The following is a 20702-nucleotide window of genomic DNA, read 5'->3' as shown; positions in this document are numbered from 1 at the left end:
GCATTATTGGGTAGTAACCTACACTCCTTATGCGGAAATAAAGAAAGAGAGAATAGGCTTAACCTAAGCCCCAAGGAGAATTCAATTTGATTTGATTCTGGATATTTTTACTTGCTTCCAAGTATTTGGGCTTACATGCAACCCAAAACAAATTTCCATCATAAAACCAACTGTTCTTGTACACCGATCTAAACATTTTATTTTTAGAAATAACTTTTAGCAGTCTCTTCGTGAGAACATTTCTAGAATTCAGTTCTAGCGCATCAAGTAAGCACAGGAGCCACTGTGCATAGTTCAGAGATCTCTAAGACTCCTGTCTGACACACCCACAACACACTGAAAGTGGAGCATCCCAGACTAATGTCGTCACTCCCCACTGCACAAGTCAGCAGGGGCGGGAAGAGCGATCCTGGAAACTGGTCTAAATATCCTTGCTGTGCCCCCTACCTCCCTGATGTCGTTGTGGATGCTGCAATCTCCTAAAGCAGCGGTTCTCAGGGTCACAACCCTTTTGGGGGTTGCATATCAGATATTTACATTACAATTCATAACAGTAGCAAAATTATAGTTATGAAGTAGCAACGAAATAATTTTATGGTTGGAGGTCAGCACAACATGAAGAACTGTATTAAAGGGTCGCAGCTTTAGAATGTTGAGAAGTATTGTCCTAAAGCCTGCAAGCCATAGGAGCCGGCCAGGCAGAAGTTTCCAGGGATCCAGTACTCTTAAGCCAGCCCTACCCGGGATTGCCTGCAGCCCCTTTAGCCGACACTCTGGGGTCTCAAGTTTTGGGGCCAAGATCCGAATTTTTTTTAGCAATTTTGCATTCGGAATTTTAAAGTAGCCCAACCCTTAATCTTTTTTCCTTCCTCTTCAAACATGCTGGCTCTCGGCCTACTACAAGCTTTCTCACCGGAAAGGGCCTCCCTCTAAGGACAAAGAACTGAGCCTCTGCGCCACTAAAGGCGGGAGGGGAAACCCAGGGAACCGAAGCGGGGCGCAGGCAGGAACTGGGAAGAGCCCAGACTGGCATGGAGGTGGGGCCTAGCGGATGAGGGGCGGGGCCCGGCTCTCCGAAGCATTGGAAGCTGGGAAGAGCCTGGACTGGCAGAGAGGGCGGGACCTGGCCGCCGGAGGGGCGGGGCCGGGCACTGAGAAGCTCCGGGAACCCAACCAGGGCGCGGGCCATAGCTGGGAAGAGCAGGGACCCGCCCAAGGGGAACCGGGAAGGGGCCGAGCGCGGTGGCGTAGGGGGAAACCGGGAACAGCGAGGGGCGGAGCATGGCAGAGAGGGGCGGGGCCGAGAGGCCCGGCGGAGAGGGGGTGTGGCCGGCTCTTCCGCGCCGTGGCCCCGCCTCTCCCTGCCTCTCCGCCTGTCCCTCGTCTGGAGAGAGGCAGGCAGCTATCCAAGGGGGAGCCTGGCAGCAGTGCAGGCAAGCTCCTCTCGGGATCTGGCCGACGTGGAGAGGGAGGACCCAGACCCACACTACTCTCGATCTCTGTGCCCAGCGGTCCCTTCTCGCCATGTCCCACAGCAGGCATCACGCCGAGGCCCCGCCGCTGGAGCGCGAGGACAGCGGGACCTTCAGGTCAGCGCCGGGCTGTCGAGGCCGCAGGCCCAAGACGGGTGGGCAGTGGGGCAGGGGCGGGGAGCCAGCTGTCGGGCTGCATTCTGGGTAAAGCCCCCTCCTTCCCCAGGCACAGCACTGGGCCCGCCTTCCGGGCCCGGGATCTGCCGCGCGCCCCGCCCCTCCGGCAACTATCGGATCTGGAGGATATGACCAAAGGTGCACGGACCCGGGTGTAGGTTTGATCTAGCCTGCAGCTCCCGAGCCCACCCGGTTTCCTTCCGCATCCCTCCCACTGCGTTCAAGTTCTCTCTCTACAGACCTCTCTACCCTTAGCTATGGGCTGCAGCGCTCAGAGACAGGTGCGCCCAGGCCTTGCCACTGACCCTGGCTGCTGGGGAGCTTTTTTGTCACTATTTGTGGCTGTCAAAACTGACAAGGGGATGCTTTTGCTTCCCTTTCAGCTTTGACCTGTAAAGCATACATTTTTCTGGTTTTTGCAGTTTGGGCAAGATGATAACGGCCAAGCCTGGGAAAACACCGATTCAGGTATTGCACGAATACGGCATGAAGACCAAGAACATACCTGTTTACGAATGTGAAAGATCCGATGTGCAAGTACACGTGCCCACTTTCACCTTCAGAGTAACCGTTGGTGACATAACTTGCACAGGTCTGTATGAAGTTAACCCCCATGACCATGTGGACTGGCGGTCCTGACTTTGTGTTACTTTTCAATTAGGAAAAGTGTCCCCTTTTACCTAAGACACCTATGGGAACAGACGAGACTCCAGCATCAACTTCATTTGTTTTGCTCCCTAATTTATGTCTCCATAAGATGTAAGAAACTCAGAAAGTATCCAAGCATCCTACACATCTCTTCCTATACCTAGGGAGCCTGCTAATGTTCCTCTTAAGAATTAGAAACTGGAAGTGTTCTTGGGGCTGTTATAGCTAGGTCAGTAGGTACTATTACCTTTCAAAGTTACAAATGCAGATGCTAGTAGGCATGACCTCAGAATTTTCTGAGCGTTCCTCTTATAGACACACAACTTTGGATTCTTGGTACCACTCTTGAGTCTGTGTCCATGAAATATCAGGGGAAGGCAGAGACTGCCATACTGTATCTCTCCTAGCTGTATTGCACAGTACCTTCTCGTTCTCGATACTACACAGGTATTTTGTATAAGATTGTTTCCCCTTTTTATTCATGAAGTAGCAAGTTCACAGACATTTTCATAAGCCATGTTGCCAAGGTCACACAACAATGAAGTTTCACAGTCCAGATTCATATCTTCTTTCAGCCTGAGCCTGAGAAAACGGCAACCAGAGTTGAAATTTGTAAATGTGAACATCATTTTCCTATATGCTTACTTAGTTGAAAGCATAAAAAATGTTGAGTAATTTAATTTGTAAATATACAAAGAAAAAATTTAGGAAAAGCTAAAGTCCCACTGTCTAGTAGTCTGAATACGTTATATGTTTGTTTCTGGGAGTCTGGGGTTACCGACAGTCATTGAAGCCAATTCAAAACTTGAAGCTCTTTTTATTATTATTTTTTATTTATTTTTGTGTGGGGTGGTGGTGGTGGATGGATTGTAGGTATAGGCTGGAAGGTTCCTTATAGAAATCCACAAGGTTAGATTGAGTTTCTACTGTAGCTGCTCATTTTTCAAATATTTGTGAGGAGTGTTCAAGAAAAACAAAAGCCATTTTCCCCTTTAACTGCATTTTAGGTTAGAGATGAGCAACTTATTTCAACCCATAGAATGATTTCGTTGCTACTTCATAACTCTGATTTGCTACTGTTATGAATCATAATGCAAACATCTGATATTTGACCCCTGTGGGGGTTGAGAACCGTTGGTGTAGACCATTGTTATCTTTCACTTGGACTAAAGTTCTTGTGTTCCTGCTCTTTGAATTTGGAGTCTTGTGGTACCCATTCTCTGCATGACAGCTAGTGTTCTTAGTTGCTGTCTTGAGGCAGATGTTCCCAGTGTAGCCCCCAGCTGACCTTGAATTCCTTGTCCCCTTGCTTCAGCCTCCCAAATTCTGGGCTTATAGGTATGCACCACCATCACCTAACTCAGAATGCTTTTTCTAGCATTATAATATATCTTCTTCTTTCTTTACAGTCCATTTAGTGATTTTCCCATTGCCTGAATGTTTAAAATAAACCCCAACTTGTTAACATGATTTACAGCCTTCTTAAAACATCAGCATGGAGCCTCAATACCACAAGAGTACTTGGTAGGAATACGGAGTATCGGGTCCTTCCCAAATGGTGAGATCAGAGTTCTCTGGCGAGCCGGGCGGTGGTGGTGCATGCCTTTAATCCCAGCACTCGGGAGGCAGAGGCAAGCGGATCTTTGTGAGTTCGAGGCCAGCCTGGGCTACCAAGTGAGTTCCAGGAAAGGCTCAAAGCTACACAGAGAAACCCTGTCTGGAAAAACCAAAAAAAAAAGTTCCCTGGCAATTCTTATACACGTGAAGGTTTGGAAAGGACAAATTTATAATACACTTCATTTCTTCCTCCACCTGTGAGTCTCAGAATCCCTCACATCAACTCACAGGCTTTATTCATATTCAGCTGCTTGGGGCCTTGAGAACACTGAGTGCTCTGTTGCCCTGCAACCTTTGTGGGTGCTCCTCGGCCTTCCGTGTTCTTCCAGTCCTCCATCTCCCAATCCTCTTCCCTCCTTCACTTTACCAGCCTTGACTTGTCTTCTAGGAGTCTATACAGTTCTCCCTTCCTGAGTGTCTCCAAGTGTAACTAAGCTGCTAATTTTTTCCTTTTTGATTTTGACACGGTGTCTGGTGGGAGCTCAAGGTGGCCCTTAATTCCCAATCCTCCTGCCTCAGCCTTCTGAATAGGTGGGCTTAGATGGCCATACCTGGCAAGATGCTGTCTTGTATGCCTCCTTATAGCTTGCACTGAGGCATGTTATAACATGCCCTTTGTATGTCAGCTATCTGTTAACAGACATTTGGCTGTCTGTCCTAGAGAGCAAGAGATTCTGTTTAGTCCCATGCCATATTCCAAGTGTCTGTTTTAGTAGATACGAGAGTAGAGGGCTTTGTGTCCTCTGATCTTTGAGGGTCACACTTGAAAACATTCTCTGTGAGTTTGGAGATTTGAAACCAGAAGGAAAAGATGGACTTCACTATTTACTTCATGTGATGGCTGAAATGAAGAGTTCAGTCTTCCCACATCCTCCCTTGTCTACCCATGTTAGCTCTACTGATTGTGAGGAAGACTTAGGACATAAGCTGCTCCTTCTGTGTGTCAGCCCTTCTCCAGTGCATTCCATGTGTAATCTTGCCTGCTGAGCTAGAACAGGAACTGTCGGTGGCTTCTTTAAAGAAAACTTGCTGTACAGGAACTTCTCTGTCTAGGAATAAAGGAAGAGCTATAGTGAGTCTTTTTTCTGTCCCACCAGCCAGCTCCCAAATAATGACATTATTAATTATGAAAGCTCAGCCTCAGCTTAGGCTTGTCCCACTAGCTCCTATACTTAAACTAACCCACTTATTTTAATCTACGTTCTGTCCATATGTCTGACTTTAGAGTCCCACTGATGTCTCTTGCACACCTAGATTCATCTACTTCCTCTCTCTCTGCCCAGAAGCCCATGCCTATACCTCCTGCCTAGCTATTGGCCATTCAGCTTTTTATTACACCAGTTACACTAATACATTTTATTCACACAGTGTACAAATATCCTACAACAAAGAGCAAAATGCTAAGTTCTGTTTCATCAGGAGGTATGATATGATCCAGCTTATTCCTATTTTATATAATACATATAGATATAATATAGAAATAGTGTTTTATATAGGTATGCATAAACTCAAATAAATAATACTTTCAAAACTGGCTTTAATATGTTGATTTTTACATGTTGAGTGTTTTAATAATGTAACTGCACGTAATGGATGGTTTCAGTAACAAGCCTGTAAACGGTGACTTTGTTTTGCACTGTGACCACAGCTGTGAAACCCACACTTCTTCACAGAGACTAAGAACTTTTTCCCCGTCTCTAATTCAGGCGAAGGCACGAGTAAGAAGCTGGCGAAGCATAGAGCCGCAGAGGCCGCCATAAACATTTTGAAAGCCAATGCAAGTATTTGGTGAGCTCAATTTCTTGTATTCTGCAGCTCAAAATTTTCATGGCTGAGGTAAGATGAGAAACTCTAACGTGCTCAGAAAAGCAGTAGAGTGAACGGTTGGTGGTGTCTTCACTCTGAAATTCCATATCCAGGAAAGCCTGCCAATCATTAAAGACAATGTAAGCCTATTCAGTCTGGCAGTTAGCTGTTAAAGGAAGGCTGCCATGAACTAGGCTTTACTGGGTGGTGTTGGAGTGCAATCAGGGTTTCCGGCAGATATTACTATTCTTAATATTCAGGGTATTAATTTGTTAACTAATTGATTATTTGTATACTGAAGAAAATAAGGTGTAAGATGGAAAAGGGTGTGTAAAAACAGTACTTTTTTTTTTTTTTTTAAGAGATGGTCTTACTCTGTTTTTTGGAGCTTACCTGGCCTCAAATTCATCATGTAGCCCAGGCTGGACTCCAACTAATGGTCCTCCCACCTCATCCTCTTTGATGCTGGTATTATAGGCATATGTCACTTTACCTATCTGAAAGTACCCTTAGGAGTTCTCATTTGGAAAAAGGAGGCAAAGTGTCCTTTCCCTGTATCAAGTACAGGGTTTGTTAAGGAGAGTAGTAATTCCAGACACTTCCAAAAGGAAATGTCTGCCACTGCCAGCGCCATTAGAATGAGCATTGGTCTTGAGCATTGTGTGTCTCATCAGTGGTGTCTTTGATTCACACTGGGTCCACTGTGGAAGACGGCATACCTTCAGTTTCCTCCCTTACACACACCCAGAGATGCCTGGAGTTCAGATATCATGTGATATCTGCCCATAGTTGGCCAAAGGGCCAATGGAGTTTAGTGTAGACTAGTTTTTTTCTCCAGCCATAGTGAAACTTACAGTTTTAGGAGTGTATTTAGGTCCCATCCAGTAGCTCTCTATTTCTCAGTCACTCTGAAGCGTTTGGGTAATTCAAAACTAGTGGCCTGTTTACCTTTGTGATAAGTGCTTGCCTCAGACCAGCCTTGGATCTCACAAGGTGATGCTTATCCCTCTGCATATAAATGACTTAGGCTGGCTTTCAAGTCACACTTCTTGTAGTTCAGCTCTTGAGCCCTTCCACCTGTTGGTGGTGGCCCTCCTGTCATGTGCAGCCCAAAGGTCACCCCAGAGTGTTGGGTACATTCGTAGAAATCATCAAACAGCGTGTCCTCTCTGCCCCTGGGCACTTCACTTTGTCACCGTGAAAGGCTAACAAACTTTACTATGTATTTGTGCTTCTTGACAGATAAGATGAGAATTACTAAGCTGTAATCAGGCCCACAGTGGCCTGATTTAATACAGAGACTTTCTCACTTCTCCATCCCAATTATTTGCGTAGCTTCGGCATGCAGCATTGTAAGTGAACACTCGTCTATCTCGTCAGCCTGGGTTAAACTTGGCAGTTGGAGGAGATGGCAATGGTAGAACCTCGTGTGTCATGGCAGAAATGACTCGAGTTGCTTAGTCGTTGTCAGCATGGAGTGCAGCTTCTTCAGGACTAGGCATCGTGATTTCAAACTCCCCAGAAGAGCCTGTTCTCTTTCCTCTGATTATAATCCACACACACATGCTAGAACCAGATTCATGTAGGGCGTTTACCTTATGCAAGATGCATCAAAATCTCAGAGGATTAACCTTATACTAAGCAGATGCCAGAACGAATTTTTCTTGCCTAGATATCTGGATGAAAAAACATTTATAGCCTGTGTTACTGTTGCTAGAGCTAGATTTCCTGACTGAGGGTTTTTTTGTTGTTATTGTTTTTTTTTTTTTTTTTTTTTTTGTTTTAAGGGGCTGGAGGGATGACTCAGTGCTTAAGAGTACTGGCTGCTCTTCCAGAGGTCCTGAGTTCAATTCCCAGCAACCACATGATGGCTCACAACCATCTATAACTGTAGTCCCATGAGGTCTGTTGCCCTCAGACAAAACACTCATACACATAAAATACATAAATAAAAGTAGTTTTAATAGTAATGTGCTTTGTACACACACACACATATGTAATTTTTAAGAACTCCATACATGCTTCTGTGTCACTCTTGTCTCCTCCTCCTTGTCCAACCCTCCTCTCCATCCCAAATTCATGATCTTTTCTTTAAGTTTTATAGTTACATGTACTTTTTCTGAAACTGTTTTTAGATTTAGTTATTTTTATTCTGTGTGTATGAGTATTTTGCTTGCATGTATGTATGTGTACTGCATGCATGCCTGGTGCCCACAGAGGACAGAAAGAAGTGTCTGATCCCTGGAATTGAAGTTATGGGTGGTTGTTAGCCATCCTGACCCCATGGGAACCAGGAACCAAACCCAAGTACTCTATAAGAGTAGCAAGTGTATTTATTTAACCACAGCCATCTTTCCAGCCCTCCATACGTACATTTTAAGTATTTTCATTAAGTGTCTGTTAATGTACAAAGCTTATATAAGTAAGTAATGCATAGGTCCTACCACCAAGTAGTAGTCAATGTGAGTCAGAAGAAGTTAGGTGAGGAATGAACAGGCTGAGTGCAACAGGGAATAATTTACGATCAAACAACTTTTTAAAGAGCCAGACTAAGTTTTTTAATACAGGGTCTTGTGTAGCTCAGGCTAGCCCAGACTCACTGTGTTTAAGGCTGGCTTTGACCTCCTGATCCCCCTGCCTCTGCCTCCAGAGTGGCAAGATTATAGGCATATGCCACTAAGTTCGGTTCCAAATGGTACAGTGTTTCAGAAGAATGAGAGATTTATGATCTGTTGAGGTAAAAGAATAGGCATCTGGAAATGATGCTTGACATAGTTCTTGGATGATGGGTCGATCAGATTCCCAAAGAAGTCGGAGTGAGGGGCATTCAGTCCTTGTAAAAGGGATGGAGGAGCTTAGGCAGAGGAGGTTAAATAAATTGTCATTTATTTAGTAGCTCAGAGCAAATCGTTTTATTTAATAACACTTTTATGTAATGTTTAGCTTTGCAGTTCCTGACCCTTTACTGCCTGATCCATCCAAACAGCCAAAGAACCAGCTGAATCCAATTGGCTCGTTACAGGTAAGTCAGTTTCCCATACTGTTTGTTTACTGACTAAAGTATAATGAATTTGTTTATCACCGAGAAAAGACAAGCAGTTGATATTTTTAACATAATGGGGAAATGTGAATATTTTGTTCTCTCTCTTTCTTTCTTTCTTCCTTTCTTTTCTTTCTTATGTTTCTGAGACAGGGTCTATGTGGCCCTGGCTGTCCTGGAGCTCACTCAGTAGACCAGGCTGGCCTTGAACTCACAGAGATCCACCTGCCTCTGCCTTCCGAGTGCTGAGATTAATGGCGTCGGGTGTCACTAGGCCTCAGCAATGAATATTTTGTTTTTTAAGTAGTGATCATTGCATTTTCCGTAGCTAACTTGGGATTATTTCCTTATTACTCTGTTTTGGACTTTCTTCTTGTTCAGTATTTGCCTTTGTTTAGTGGAATTGTGACTTGGTAAAAGCAGACCTTGGTGTAACAGGATAGAATGTTAATACTTGTCTTAGCCAAAAGGCCAAGAAGCAGTTGGGGAGTGAGTTTATGCTTTAAGAACATGGCCATTTTCACTGCTCTTGTAAAAAAGACTCTTTGTACTTCTGTTGAGACAGAATTTACACAGAACCATGGTTGTTTAATTAAATTCAAGAGGAGAGAGGCGGCCTACATAATTGCTTTATTCTAGCAAAAAAGAAAAGAAAAAATACACGTAGCCTGCCTTTCTCATTGACTTCAGGCATCAGTCTCTGTGGCCCAGTAGGAAAGTACTGCCAATGGCACAAAACTGCTTTGCTTTCAGTATTATGACGTAAGATATAAAATGTGGGCATGCCTGTGGGAAAAAGAGGGTGTTCCCTCAGTTTCCCTTGGCCAGTGCCGTGATTATTTTCAAGCTCGTTACTAGGACCAGGATCAAAGGATTGAGCCACCAAATAGTTCAAATGACTACTATGACCTCCTTGATTTTACAGGAATTGGCTATTCACCATGGCTGGCGACTTCCCGAATACACCCTTTCCCAGGAAGGAGGACCTGCTCACAAGAGGGAATATACCACGATTTGCAGGCTAGAGTCATACATGGAAACTGGTACTTGATTCTTACAGCTAGAGGCGTTTGCGATATTTTAGGATGGTGAATTGTCATAGAAATTTCTGTCATGTGACTTTTTGAATAGTGATATCTCTTTTCTATGATCTTTGACTTTCTGAGGATATTTATGGGGTTTTTTGTTTGTTTGGTTTTTGTTTTTTTTTGTTTTTTTTTTTGAGACAGGGTTTCTCTGTGTAGCTTTGAGCCTTTCCTGGAACTCACTCTGTAGCCCAGGCTGTCCTTGAACTCACAGAGATCCGCCTGCCTCTGCCTCCCGAGTGCTGGGATTAAAGGCATGCGCCACCACCGCCCGGCTTATGTTTCTTAATGTGATGTTTTTAAAATGAGGTTGTAACCGAAAAGACAGGCAAATTATAGCCTCTAGGCCTTAACTAGTTTTCATTGGACTAGAAAAATGGGGTGAGGAATGAGAGATTACATGGCAAAGAACAATTGTGGTGAGCTGGTGAGGGTATTTAACTTAATGAGGGTGTTTATCTTAATGATAGAATGCTTGGTTAGCATGTATGAGGCCCTAGTTTCAGCCCCCCAAATCATAAAATATAAACAGTAATATAATAAATTACAAAGAGATAATAGAGGTTGTCCTTTTTAATGGCAGCAAATTTTGTGTTATAAAGGACATACGCTATGAAAGTACTAATGAGAATTCCTATGTTAACTTCTCTGGCATGCTTTGGTCACTTCTAAAGTGGTTTAAATTGGGATTGCGTGAACTATGGGTGCAGAACAGTGGTAGAGGGCTTACCTCGCATAAGTGAGACCCTGGGTCGGATCCCCAGCACTACGCAGATGAGAAAAGAGAAGTCAATAGCATTCTGCCTTAGCTGGAGATTAGACACACGTAACAGGCCAGTGTTTACTCATTAGTGGTAGTGTGGGCCAGTGCGGAGAACATCGGCCGGAAGCGGAACCTTCAGCCTCTATTCTTCCTGCAGCCCTTGATTTAAAGGGTTAAGCAAACTTCTTTGTCTCCTTGGGTTTCTGATTTATTTATGAATTGTTCAGTGGTGGTGGATATTTAACATACGGCCTGTCATGTGCGAGGCAAGTCTTCTGTGACTGAGTTGCATCTCCAGTTGTTTCGTGGTTTTGTTTTTGAGACAGGGTCTCTCTCTCTCTCTCTCTCTCTCTCTCTCTCTCTCTCTCTCTCTCTCTCTCTCTGTGTGTGTGTGTGTGTGTGTGTGTGTGTGTGTGTGTGTGTGTGTGTGTGTGTGTTTTGTAGCACTGGCTACTCTGTAGACCAAGCTGACCATGAGCTACCTCTGCCTCCCAAGTGCTGAGATTAAAGGTGTGAACTATCATATCTGGCCAGCCCCAGTTTTAAAATCTATAAAACTAATGTATAGAAGTAGAGTTTTAACATGTCTTTCAGTCTCAGTGTCTTCTATACCCTTATTAATGTATTTTTTAAATTCACATAGTTGTCATCTTATAAAAGATTATAAGCAAGAAATAGACATTAAGAGGGGTTATAATACAAGTGTATTTGATAAATCTAATTGGTCAGAATTAAACTAAGCATGATTCATGTGCTAGGTATAGGGAATAACTTTGTAAGAGCTGCAAAGTTTCAAAGTATAGTTATTAAAGAAAATCTGTTAAAGAAAAGAATTACTGGGCTGCCGAAAGGCTTAGTGGGTAAGCTGCTTGCTGCATAAACATACGAACCTGAGTCTGAATCCTCAGCACCCACCCATGGCCAGGGGCACTGAACAAGGCACATAGATTCCCTGGGGCTCACTGGCCAGCTCTCGCTGCTAAATAGTGAGGTCCGGGTTCAGGGAAAGATCCTGTGTGGAAAAAATTACAACAACAACAGACATGGGGAGCAGCAGAGGGAGGCACTCAGTGTTGATCTCTGGCTCCTCTTTGCACCAACATGGTGGACCCAGCCACACACACATGTATTTACATGGACACATCAGACACACACACACACACACACACAAATATTTTCAAAAATAATTAATGGTTGTTTGAGGACTGGTGGTATAGCTTAGTGATAGAGCACTTACCTAGCATATGTAGGTCCCTGGCTTTCACTGCCAGCAGTACACACACACACACACACACACACACACACACACACACACTCTAATACTTGCGTGTGTATATTTTAGTGAGGCAGCTAAATGGTGGCAGACTTAATAAAGGTGAACACAGAAGAATTTTGGAGGTAGGGTATATTGAGATACATACACTATATATTATAACAAACAAAAATTTTAATGTGATAAGAAAATGCTGGTGCAATATATGAAAATCCTGAGGTATTCACTAATAAAACATTTGGTCAGCCGGGCGGTGGTGGTAGTGCACGCCTTTAATCCCAGCACTCAGGAGGCAGAGCCAAGTGGATCTCTGTGAATTTGAAGCCAGCCTGGTCTACTGAGTGAGTTCCAGGACAGGCTCCAAAGCTATACAGAGAAACTCTGTCTCGAAAAAACAAAAAAACAAAAAAACAAAACAAATTTGGTCATTTTCTGTGAACGTTAATTTCTAAATCTACTGTTTCTTTCTTTTATTTAGGAAAGGGGGCATCAAAAAAACAAGCCAAGAGAAATGCTGCTGAGAAATTTCTCGCCAAATTTAGTAATATTTCTCCAGAGAACCACATTTCTCTAGTAAGTAATAATCAGTTACGATTCTGATGTGACTGGACATCTCCCACTACAGGAAATGTCCCTTCTTTTCTTGTACTGACACTTCAGAGTTGCGATTTTTAAAAATCTCTGCTTTGCTGAGTTATGTGTGACTCCAGTTTTTGTTGCCTCCTGTATGTGAGCTGGAGTTGGTTCAGGAAAAAGGACCTGGGAGACACAGCAGATTCAGAATCTCAGGATGGGGTCTAAAAATAAGAGCTCAGTGTGACTCAGTGGTGTGCTTTGTGCTTAGCACGCAGGGGGTCCAAATAAGCAAATCAACAAAGAGCTGGTGGTGGAGCTGGTTTTATGCATCCGTCCCTTCGTCCATTCATTATCTGTCCATTAATGGTCATTTGGTGAGCTTGCACTGTGCCGGGTACTGTGGTGCGTACCCAGCTTCTTCTGCCTCTAACCAGTTTAATAGCCGGCTGAAAGAGGACAGAATGCTACAGACAGTCCAGGTGGAAGGAGGTACGAGGACACGGAGGAGGCATCCAGCCAAGACCAGGGCTTCAGGAAGGCCTCCAGGAGGAAGTAACATCTAAGCTGAAATGACAAGTGCAAAGTCCCCGGAGTTAAACACCATATGTAGTCTAAGAACCGCAAGTGGTTGATTGGTCTAGACCATGGTGGTAGAGGAGGGAATTCTCAGAGTGACGCCAGGCAGGCAGAGAGATCGTGTCTTAATACGGCTAACTAGAGAAATTACCATGTATACTGAGTGTAGTCCAAAGTCATTAACAAATTTTACCTTGGCAGGAAAAGAAATCTAATTTGTTTGTTAGAAAGGAAATCACTTGGTTGGATTATAAGGAATAAATGAATATTAGGGTCAGAGAGACCCCTAGAGTGGTGTCATAGAAAGCATGCAATATAATAACGTAAACTAAGGTGGGGGCAGAGGAAGTGGAGAGAAATGAGTCTGTTTTGAAATGACTTTTAGAGGGGCTGGAGAGATGGCTCCAGGGTTAAGAGCTCTGCAGAGGACCCAGGTTTGGTTCCCAGCTCCCACATCTGGTGGCACAAGTGTAGCAGGATCCTCACTTACAGGGAAAAAAAGAAACAATCTTTTTAGTAGATGCTAGGAAGATATTTGTAGCAATCATAACTGATAAAAAAAATCCAAAAATATTAAAATCCTGGTTATATGTCTCTGTATTACAATCATCTCATTAAAATAAAAAATAAAACAGGACATCAAGTAAGAGGGGTTTTTTTTGTTTTTGTTTTTTGTTTTTTTTAATTAAAACTGCTTGGCCATTAGCTCAGGCCTACCACTGACTAGCTCTTACATTTAAACTCAGCCCATTTCTGTTAATCTATATGTTGCCACGTGTTCCATGGCTTTACCTGTGTGCCACTACATGCTGCTCCCTGGACGGCAGGCTGGCATCTCCTGACTCAGCCTTCCACTTCCCAGAATTCTCCTTGTCTGTTTATCCCACCTATACTTCCTGCCTGGCTACTGGCCAATCAGCATTTTATTTATCATCCAATCAGAGCAACACATTCACAGCATACAGAACATCCCACAGTACCTCCCCTTTTCTGTCTAATCAAAAAGGAAGGGTTTAACTTTAACATAGTGAAATTACATATAACAAAACAGTAATCAAGCAAGAATTACAGTTATAATATCTAGTCTATTTGTATTTGGCAAAATTAAAGAAAATATTCTATCTATCCTATATTTGTGAGTCTAAAGTTTTATATCGATTTTATCTTTTATCATAACCAAGGAAAATTATAACTATCTAGTCTTCAACTACATCAAAGACCTCAGAAGGATACAATATTACCTAAGTAAACAGGAAGAGCATTGTAAGCAACTTCCAAAACTCTGGAAATGACAGAGACAGCTGTCTGCCTGGACAGTCATACAAAGTTCCTCTGCAACATTGGAGCATCCAAAGAGGTTTTATTTGACCTTGTTCTAGAAATATTAAGAATATAATTAGATGACAGGGAACAGGATGAAGTTGGAAACAAGATGAGCCAGAAGTGATTGCTAGATGCAAATAATCGGATTAGATTCCTGTAAACCCCTGGAGAACTGGGTATGGTGGCACATTTGAGAGGTGGATGCAAGAGGATCAAAAGTTCAAAGCTACCTTTGGCTGCATGGCAAGTTCAAGGCATCCCTGAGGTAAACAAGACCCTGCCTCAAAAACAAAGCACCTACTAGAAACAATAGCAGCATGTATCGTTAAATTAATGTACAAAATCAGTAGGTTTCACTTCCTTTAGTCTTACAAAAGTACCAACTAGAGTAGTTAAAAGGAGAAGATTAAATTTATTGCATAGGGGAAAGAGATTGAAGGTGAGGAGAGGGTGAGGCAGGGGATTGCCCTCTTTTCCCACTCATGGGCTTTTTGATTCTTGTGTCTATGGGTAGATGTACATAGACTAACAAAAACCTGCGAGTTGGGAGCTGGTTCAGGTGAAGTGCTTGCCATTCAAGCATAAGGAAGGCCCGAAGTTCAGAAATCCAGCACCCATAAAGAAGCCGGGCACGATGGTCTGTAACCCCAGTACTGGGGAGACAGAGGCAAGAGGATCCCTGAGGCTTGCTGGTCAGCCAGTCCAGATGAGTCTGTGAGCTCCAGGTCCAGGGAGAGGTGTGACTCAAACAATAAGGTGGAGAGTGATGGAGGAAGATGGCCAATGTTGACACATGGGTAAGCTATTCTCACACATACTACATGCATGCATACACCATACCACACACACACACACACACACACACACACACACACACACACACCCCAAAACACTTTAAAAATTTAAAAAAAAATCCACTTTCTGGAAAAATAGAAAATCTATTCTGAAAAAAAGGTATACTAGAAAAAAGTCAATAATTTTCTTATAAACCCAAGAGCTACAAGTGTAAAAAAAAAATCCATTTTCAATATTAAAAAGTGGAGTGGTATGTCTGGGGTAAACTTGAATAGAAATGTGCAAGGATTCACATAGGAGCACTTTGAAACCCTATTGAGGAATATAACAGAAATTAGATTATGTGGCATTATTTCTTCTTTTCACAGAGACTTGCTATAGTAAAGATATAAAAATGTAAGTTGTCTTACTCTAAATCTATCAGAATTCAGTTTGGACCTCAGTAGAACTTTACTAAGCTTATCTGGAAAAAGCAAAAAGCAAATCCTTGAGCACAGTCAAGAACCCTAAAAAGCAAGAATTTGAAGTAGCCTAGGGTGCTTGCCCTCCCAGAGAATAAAGGAAATTGTAAAACTGTAATAGCCCAGGTTCCTGGTGGGAGAGCGGACAGAATGCAGGAGTAGGTGCAAATGTACAGATACCCAGTGATGGCAGCAGTGATTTCATGTCAGTAGGAAAAGGGGTGGTTCAGCTATGATGCAGACAGCTGACGGCACAACATACATTAAAAAAAAAAAAAAAAAAGCCCAGTAGGAAATTACAAAAGAAAGAAAAGAAAGAATACTCAGTTTATTCATGCAAATAGATATTTTTACCTTTTAAGTTAGTAAAAGCTACAGTGTTTAGTAACTGATATTAGTGAAAGTGAAAATTCCAGCACCTTCAGTTGGTGGGTATATAGACTCGTTCAGACATTGAACTGGAAGTATTTCTTACCTTTATTTGGGTGTGAGGTGGGGTCAGGTGAGTCTGTGTGGATCTCAGAGGGCAGCTTCCTGGGGGAGTCAGCTCTTGTCTTTTACCATATATGTCTGAGGGATCAAACTCAGGCATGAGACTTGGCATCAAGAGTCCTTAGCTGCTGAGCCATCTTTCTGGGCCAAGGTGCAAGAACTTATCAAAATGAAAGCATTTCTGTTGGCGGTGTCTTACCTAGACCTAACGCTGGGAAGAACCAAACCTGGGTCCTCTGGAAAAGCAGCCAGTGCTCTCAAGCCCTGGGCCGTCTCCAGTCCCTAACCAGTGCTCTCAGTTACGCTGGTGTTGGAACAGGCCCGGTTAGGAAACTAAATTTTCCTTCATCTCTGCTTTTTAGACGAATGTGGTCGAACATTCCCTAGGATGTACTTGGCACTCATTGAGGAATTCCCCCGGTGAAAAGATCAACTTACTGAAAAGAAGCCTGCTCAGCCTCCCAAACACAGACTACATCCAGCTGCTTAGTGAGATTGCCAAGGAGCAGGGTTTTAACATAACATATTTGGATATAGGTAAGGTTTCTTGTTCATCCTGACATGTTCCATCTCATTGCTTTTTGTTTTATTGTGGTTGGTTTAGAGACAGGGTCTCGTGGATCTCATGCTGACCTTGAACACCTACCTGATTTTGGTCCAGTTCCCAAGTGCTGGGATTACGGGAGTGAATGTCACACTATGCCCCATCTCTGTGGATTTTCATTTAATTCAATTTATACATCTGTTTAATGTGCATGTGTGTGTGTGTGTGTGTGTGTGCGTGCACGCGCGTGTGCATGTGCTTGCACACATGTACATGCATGCTTAGTGTCTGGATTTTAACGTCAGAACAATGTGCTATCCCTGTTGAGTGAGATGTGGAGACCTAGCCTGTCAGAGCTTTGGAAAAGTAGAGCTTAGGGGCTGAAAGAACCTACAATAGTCTCTGCAGCCATGCATCAAATGCAGAGTCTGGATAAACAGCATATGACGCAGCATCTGGGCAGCAAATGCAGATAGGTGGTCTGGAAGACAGCTGATGAGAGACCATTCCATAAGTACTTTATCAGCGTCTTCAGTTTGCTGAAGGTCTGGACTACATAGAGGACTGAGCTGTCATAAACAGGACTAAGAAAAAAAAGAATGTGGAATAAGAAGGAAGCCTGAAAGGACCACTTCAAATCCACTAGGATGGCTATAGTCAGGAAAATGGGAAACAACAAAAGTTTGTGAGATTCCAGTTTGGAACCTCATACATTGGTGGTCAGGTATAAAATGGTGCAACTACCAGATAAGAAGATTATCAGCAACTCATGTGACCAAGAAACGTCACCCCTGGGAATTGAAACTAGTATTCAAATACCAGTAACGACATGTTCATAGTATACTTCCAAGAGCCAAGAAGTAGAAACAGATCAGGTGTTCTTCAAGGAGTAAGTGGATAAACAAATGGTTGAGTGTACATTCAATGAGATGCCATTCAGCCCCAGAAAGAAATGAAGTTCTAATTCCTACCACAACGTAGACAAACTTGAAGAGTACCGTGCCAAGTGAAAGAAGCCAGACCCAGAAGACTCCAGTATGATCCAGCGGAATAGTCAGTAGAGGTTAATCCATGCAGTCAGCACAAGCTGGTGGGTGTCAGGAGTGGGAGAGGAGGGGCTTGGAATAACTGTCTAAGGGGTGCAGGTGTCCTGTCAGGTTATGGAAACGATGTGGAAATGAATAGAGCTGTGAATGTAGTAAATGCCATGGAATTGTTCAGTTTAAAAATAGTTGACTTTATGTCAATTTTTCTTTTATTGAAGGAAAAAGCCTTTGCTGCAGTGACTAGAAAGCCCATTCACTCATTCAGTAATCCTATTGCTATTGGGATAATTTCCTTGAAATTAATGACTAAATAATATCACTTACCCATGGTCACTTCAAAATTATTATTGATTGTGTGTGTGTGTATGTGTGCCACAGCATGTATGGGAGACAAAGAGGACAACTTTGTGGAGTCAGTTCTCTCCTCCCATCTTTACATGGGCTCCAGGGATCAAACCCAGGTCTCTAGGTTTGTAAACCTAGAGACCACTGAGCCACCTCATCAGCCCCCGTGGCCACTCTAAATAAGTGACACTTTATATTTCAAGCTTATTTCTTCCCCTCACTTAACTGTCTTCAGTGAGTGACTCATCAGTTGATGAGAACATTTGTCTCCTGGGCTTCTGTGTTGATCTTAGGAAGCTGTAACCAAGACTTCTGCACAGACTTCAAACCAAAGATCAGGAAAGAAAGCATGGGGTGGTCTCCCCATGCATCAAGTTTACTCTGCTTACATGCCTGCTGAAAATGACTTCCTAATGGAAAATACAGTCTTGCCTATTCTTTAGTAAATGGTACTTTCCTATTAAGACATGTGCTATGGTTCAGTAATTTGTACACACTCTCCTACTGGTCACATTAGAGTTCCCTTGGAGGTTCTTAGAAATGTAGGAGCCCTGATTTCTGATTGAGTGGACTAACATGAAGTCCAGACATCAGCCTTTCCTTCAGTTTTCTCTAGGTAATTATGAAACAGTTTGAGAACCTCTGCAGCTGAGCATGTGGGGATGATGGTGGAGGTTGTCTTATTTTGGTTAGATTTTTTTTTTCCTCGAGTGTCTTGCTTTGTAGCCAAGGCTAGCCTAAAAGTTGCTTTATGGCCAGGCTAACCTAGAAATCGCTGTATTGCTCAGGCTGGCCTAGAACTGGAAGTCCTCTATCTCCACCCACATGCTATAGAATTCAGGTGTAAGCTGGCATCCCCAACTCCCTGTCTGTGTTTTGTTTGTTTAAGTATTGATGAATGAATGAGGTAGTGTGCTATGAATGCTTAACGACCAGAAAAAAAAAAAAAAAAAGAGTTTGCTTTGCACATACCCAGCACTGATTGTCGTATTTACATGTGTCATTACAGAGGAACTGAGTGCCAATGGACAGTATCAGTGTCTCGCAGAATTGTCCACCAGTCCTATCACCGTGTGTCATGGCTCGGGCATCTCCTGTAGCAATGCGCAGAGTGACGCTGCTCACAATGCTCTGCAGTATTTAAAGATAATAGCAGAAAGAAAGTAGGCTCGGGGCAGCGTACGAAATCTTTCCGCAGCGCATAAGTTCCCCTCGTACCTCTTCCCCAGGAAAACGTTGACTGTTATGTACGTCCGCGTGTCCTTTCCAGATCTCTTCAGATTCCGTCAACTTCCCAGATTTAATTGTCTCCTGGTAGTTGTTCTTAAGCTCTTTTTAATGGCTTCACTTTGTATTGGTCTATTGTATTTATAAACTTTGTACCACACGGCGGAGTGTAGCACCCATTTTGCAGGATCGGGCACGTAGGATGAGCCTGCACGTTTGACTGACAGCGGAGAGATTCAAGTACCGCTGGCAACAGTCTCACTGGTGCTGAAACTCTCTTCTGCGCAGGGCTTTGTGACGTGAATTCTGCTTTAGACTAGAGTGTGGAGGGTTGTGTTGAATGTCACTGCTAAATTTCAGGGAACATGGTCGGTTTGCTCTGTATTTGAAACCATGGAATAAAGAGCTGTTCTTATAATGGGGGCTCTGCTTGTTTTATTAAATAGCTACTCACTTGATCTTAGCTTTGTTCTTTGTAGGTGAACATTGTTGTGAACATTTTCATTTGGATAGCTTGTTATCTGCATGCCGCTAGCTTACTGCAGAAATTCAAAGGTAAAATCCTGCAAATGTATGTGAGCATCACGTCTTGATTTTTTTTTTTCCTAAGCCTGTGCAACATTGTGTTTTCCTTGGACCTAACCGTTTGTAGATGAGTTGGTGGTTTAAAAAAGCATTACTACAATTACGAAATACAAATGACAACCATAGGAACCCTTTCCAGTTCACTCAATTCTTTCACAAGGATATTTTAAAGACATGATTTGATTTAAAGGTTCGAAAAAGAGCTGGCGAGGTGGCTCAGTGGTAAAGGTGCTGGCTGCTAACCTTGACAATGTAAGCTGATTCCCGGGACCCACGTGATGGAAGGAGAGAACTGATTCCCACAAGTTGTCCTCTGATCTCCACAGATGTGCTGACACACACACACATACACACACACACACACACACACACACACACACACACACAATCCATCAATACATAAATGTCAAAATATTGCATTTGAGAAGTTGTGGGGAAAGGTTAGAAAAGGTTAGATTCTTCTTAAGTGCGTGATGATTTAGTCCCGTCTGGGAGCGTGGCTGATATTCTATCAGACTTCTTCATAATTGCCTTAACTGGAGAGAGCCACCAGTTAGGCCTCCTTTCTAGGGCAGCCTGCACGCAAAGAGTCACCATACTGCTCCATATTGGGAGCTCATCTCAGTTGCAGAGTTCCCCCTACACAAGGACAGCTGCGTCTGCCTTGTGAGTATTATGTGTTGTTTTGATTTGGCTTTGGTTTTTTGAAACAGGGTCTCTACGCAGCCCTAACTATCCTGGAACTCACTATGTAGATCAAGCTGGCCTTGAACTCACAGAGATCCACCTCCCAAGTGCTGGAATTAAAGGCCTGTGCCACTACACCCGGCCAGAGACTGCCTTGTGATTAC

At 43.2% G+C, this 20702-nt stretch overlaps 1 protein-coding gene across 1 annotated transcript; it reads left to right on the top strand.

The window, feature by feature from the left end:
• The first annotated feature begins 1296 nt into the window (after positions 1 to 1296).
• Positions 1297 to 19684, top strand: Prkra (protein activator of interferon induced protein kinase EIF2AK2). Its single transcript, XM_052725015.1, has 8 exons — positions 1297 to 1589; positions 2072 to 2241; positions 5621 to 5702; positions 8664 to 8742; positions 9686 to 9803; positions 12360 to 12454; positions 16467 to 16641; positions 19049 to 19684. The coding sequence occupies exons 1-8, from the start codon at positions 1525 to 1527 to the stop codon at positions 19204 to 19206; spliced, it is 942 nt and encodes a 313-aa protein (XP_052580975.1). The 5' UTR covers positions 1297 to 1524; the 3' UTR covers positions 19207 to 19684.
• Positions 19685 to 20702: the final 1018 nt, after the last annotated feature.

Source organism: Peromyscus californicus, unplaced genomic scaffold (assembly GCF_007827085.1).
Source record: "Peromyscus californicus insignis strain IS unplaced genomic scaffold, ASM782708v3 Scaffold_7__1_contigs__length_154581171, whole genome shotgun sequence".
Taxonomy (NCBI): domain Eukaryota; kingdom Metazoa; phylum Chordata; class Mammalia; order Rodentia; family Cricetidae; genus Peromyscus; species Peromyscus californicus.
Note: the sequence above shows the minus strand (reverse complement) of the source record. Positions and strands in the feature narration are given on the sequence as shown.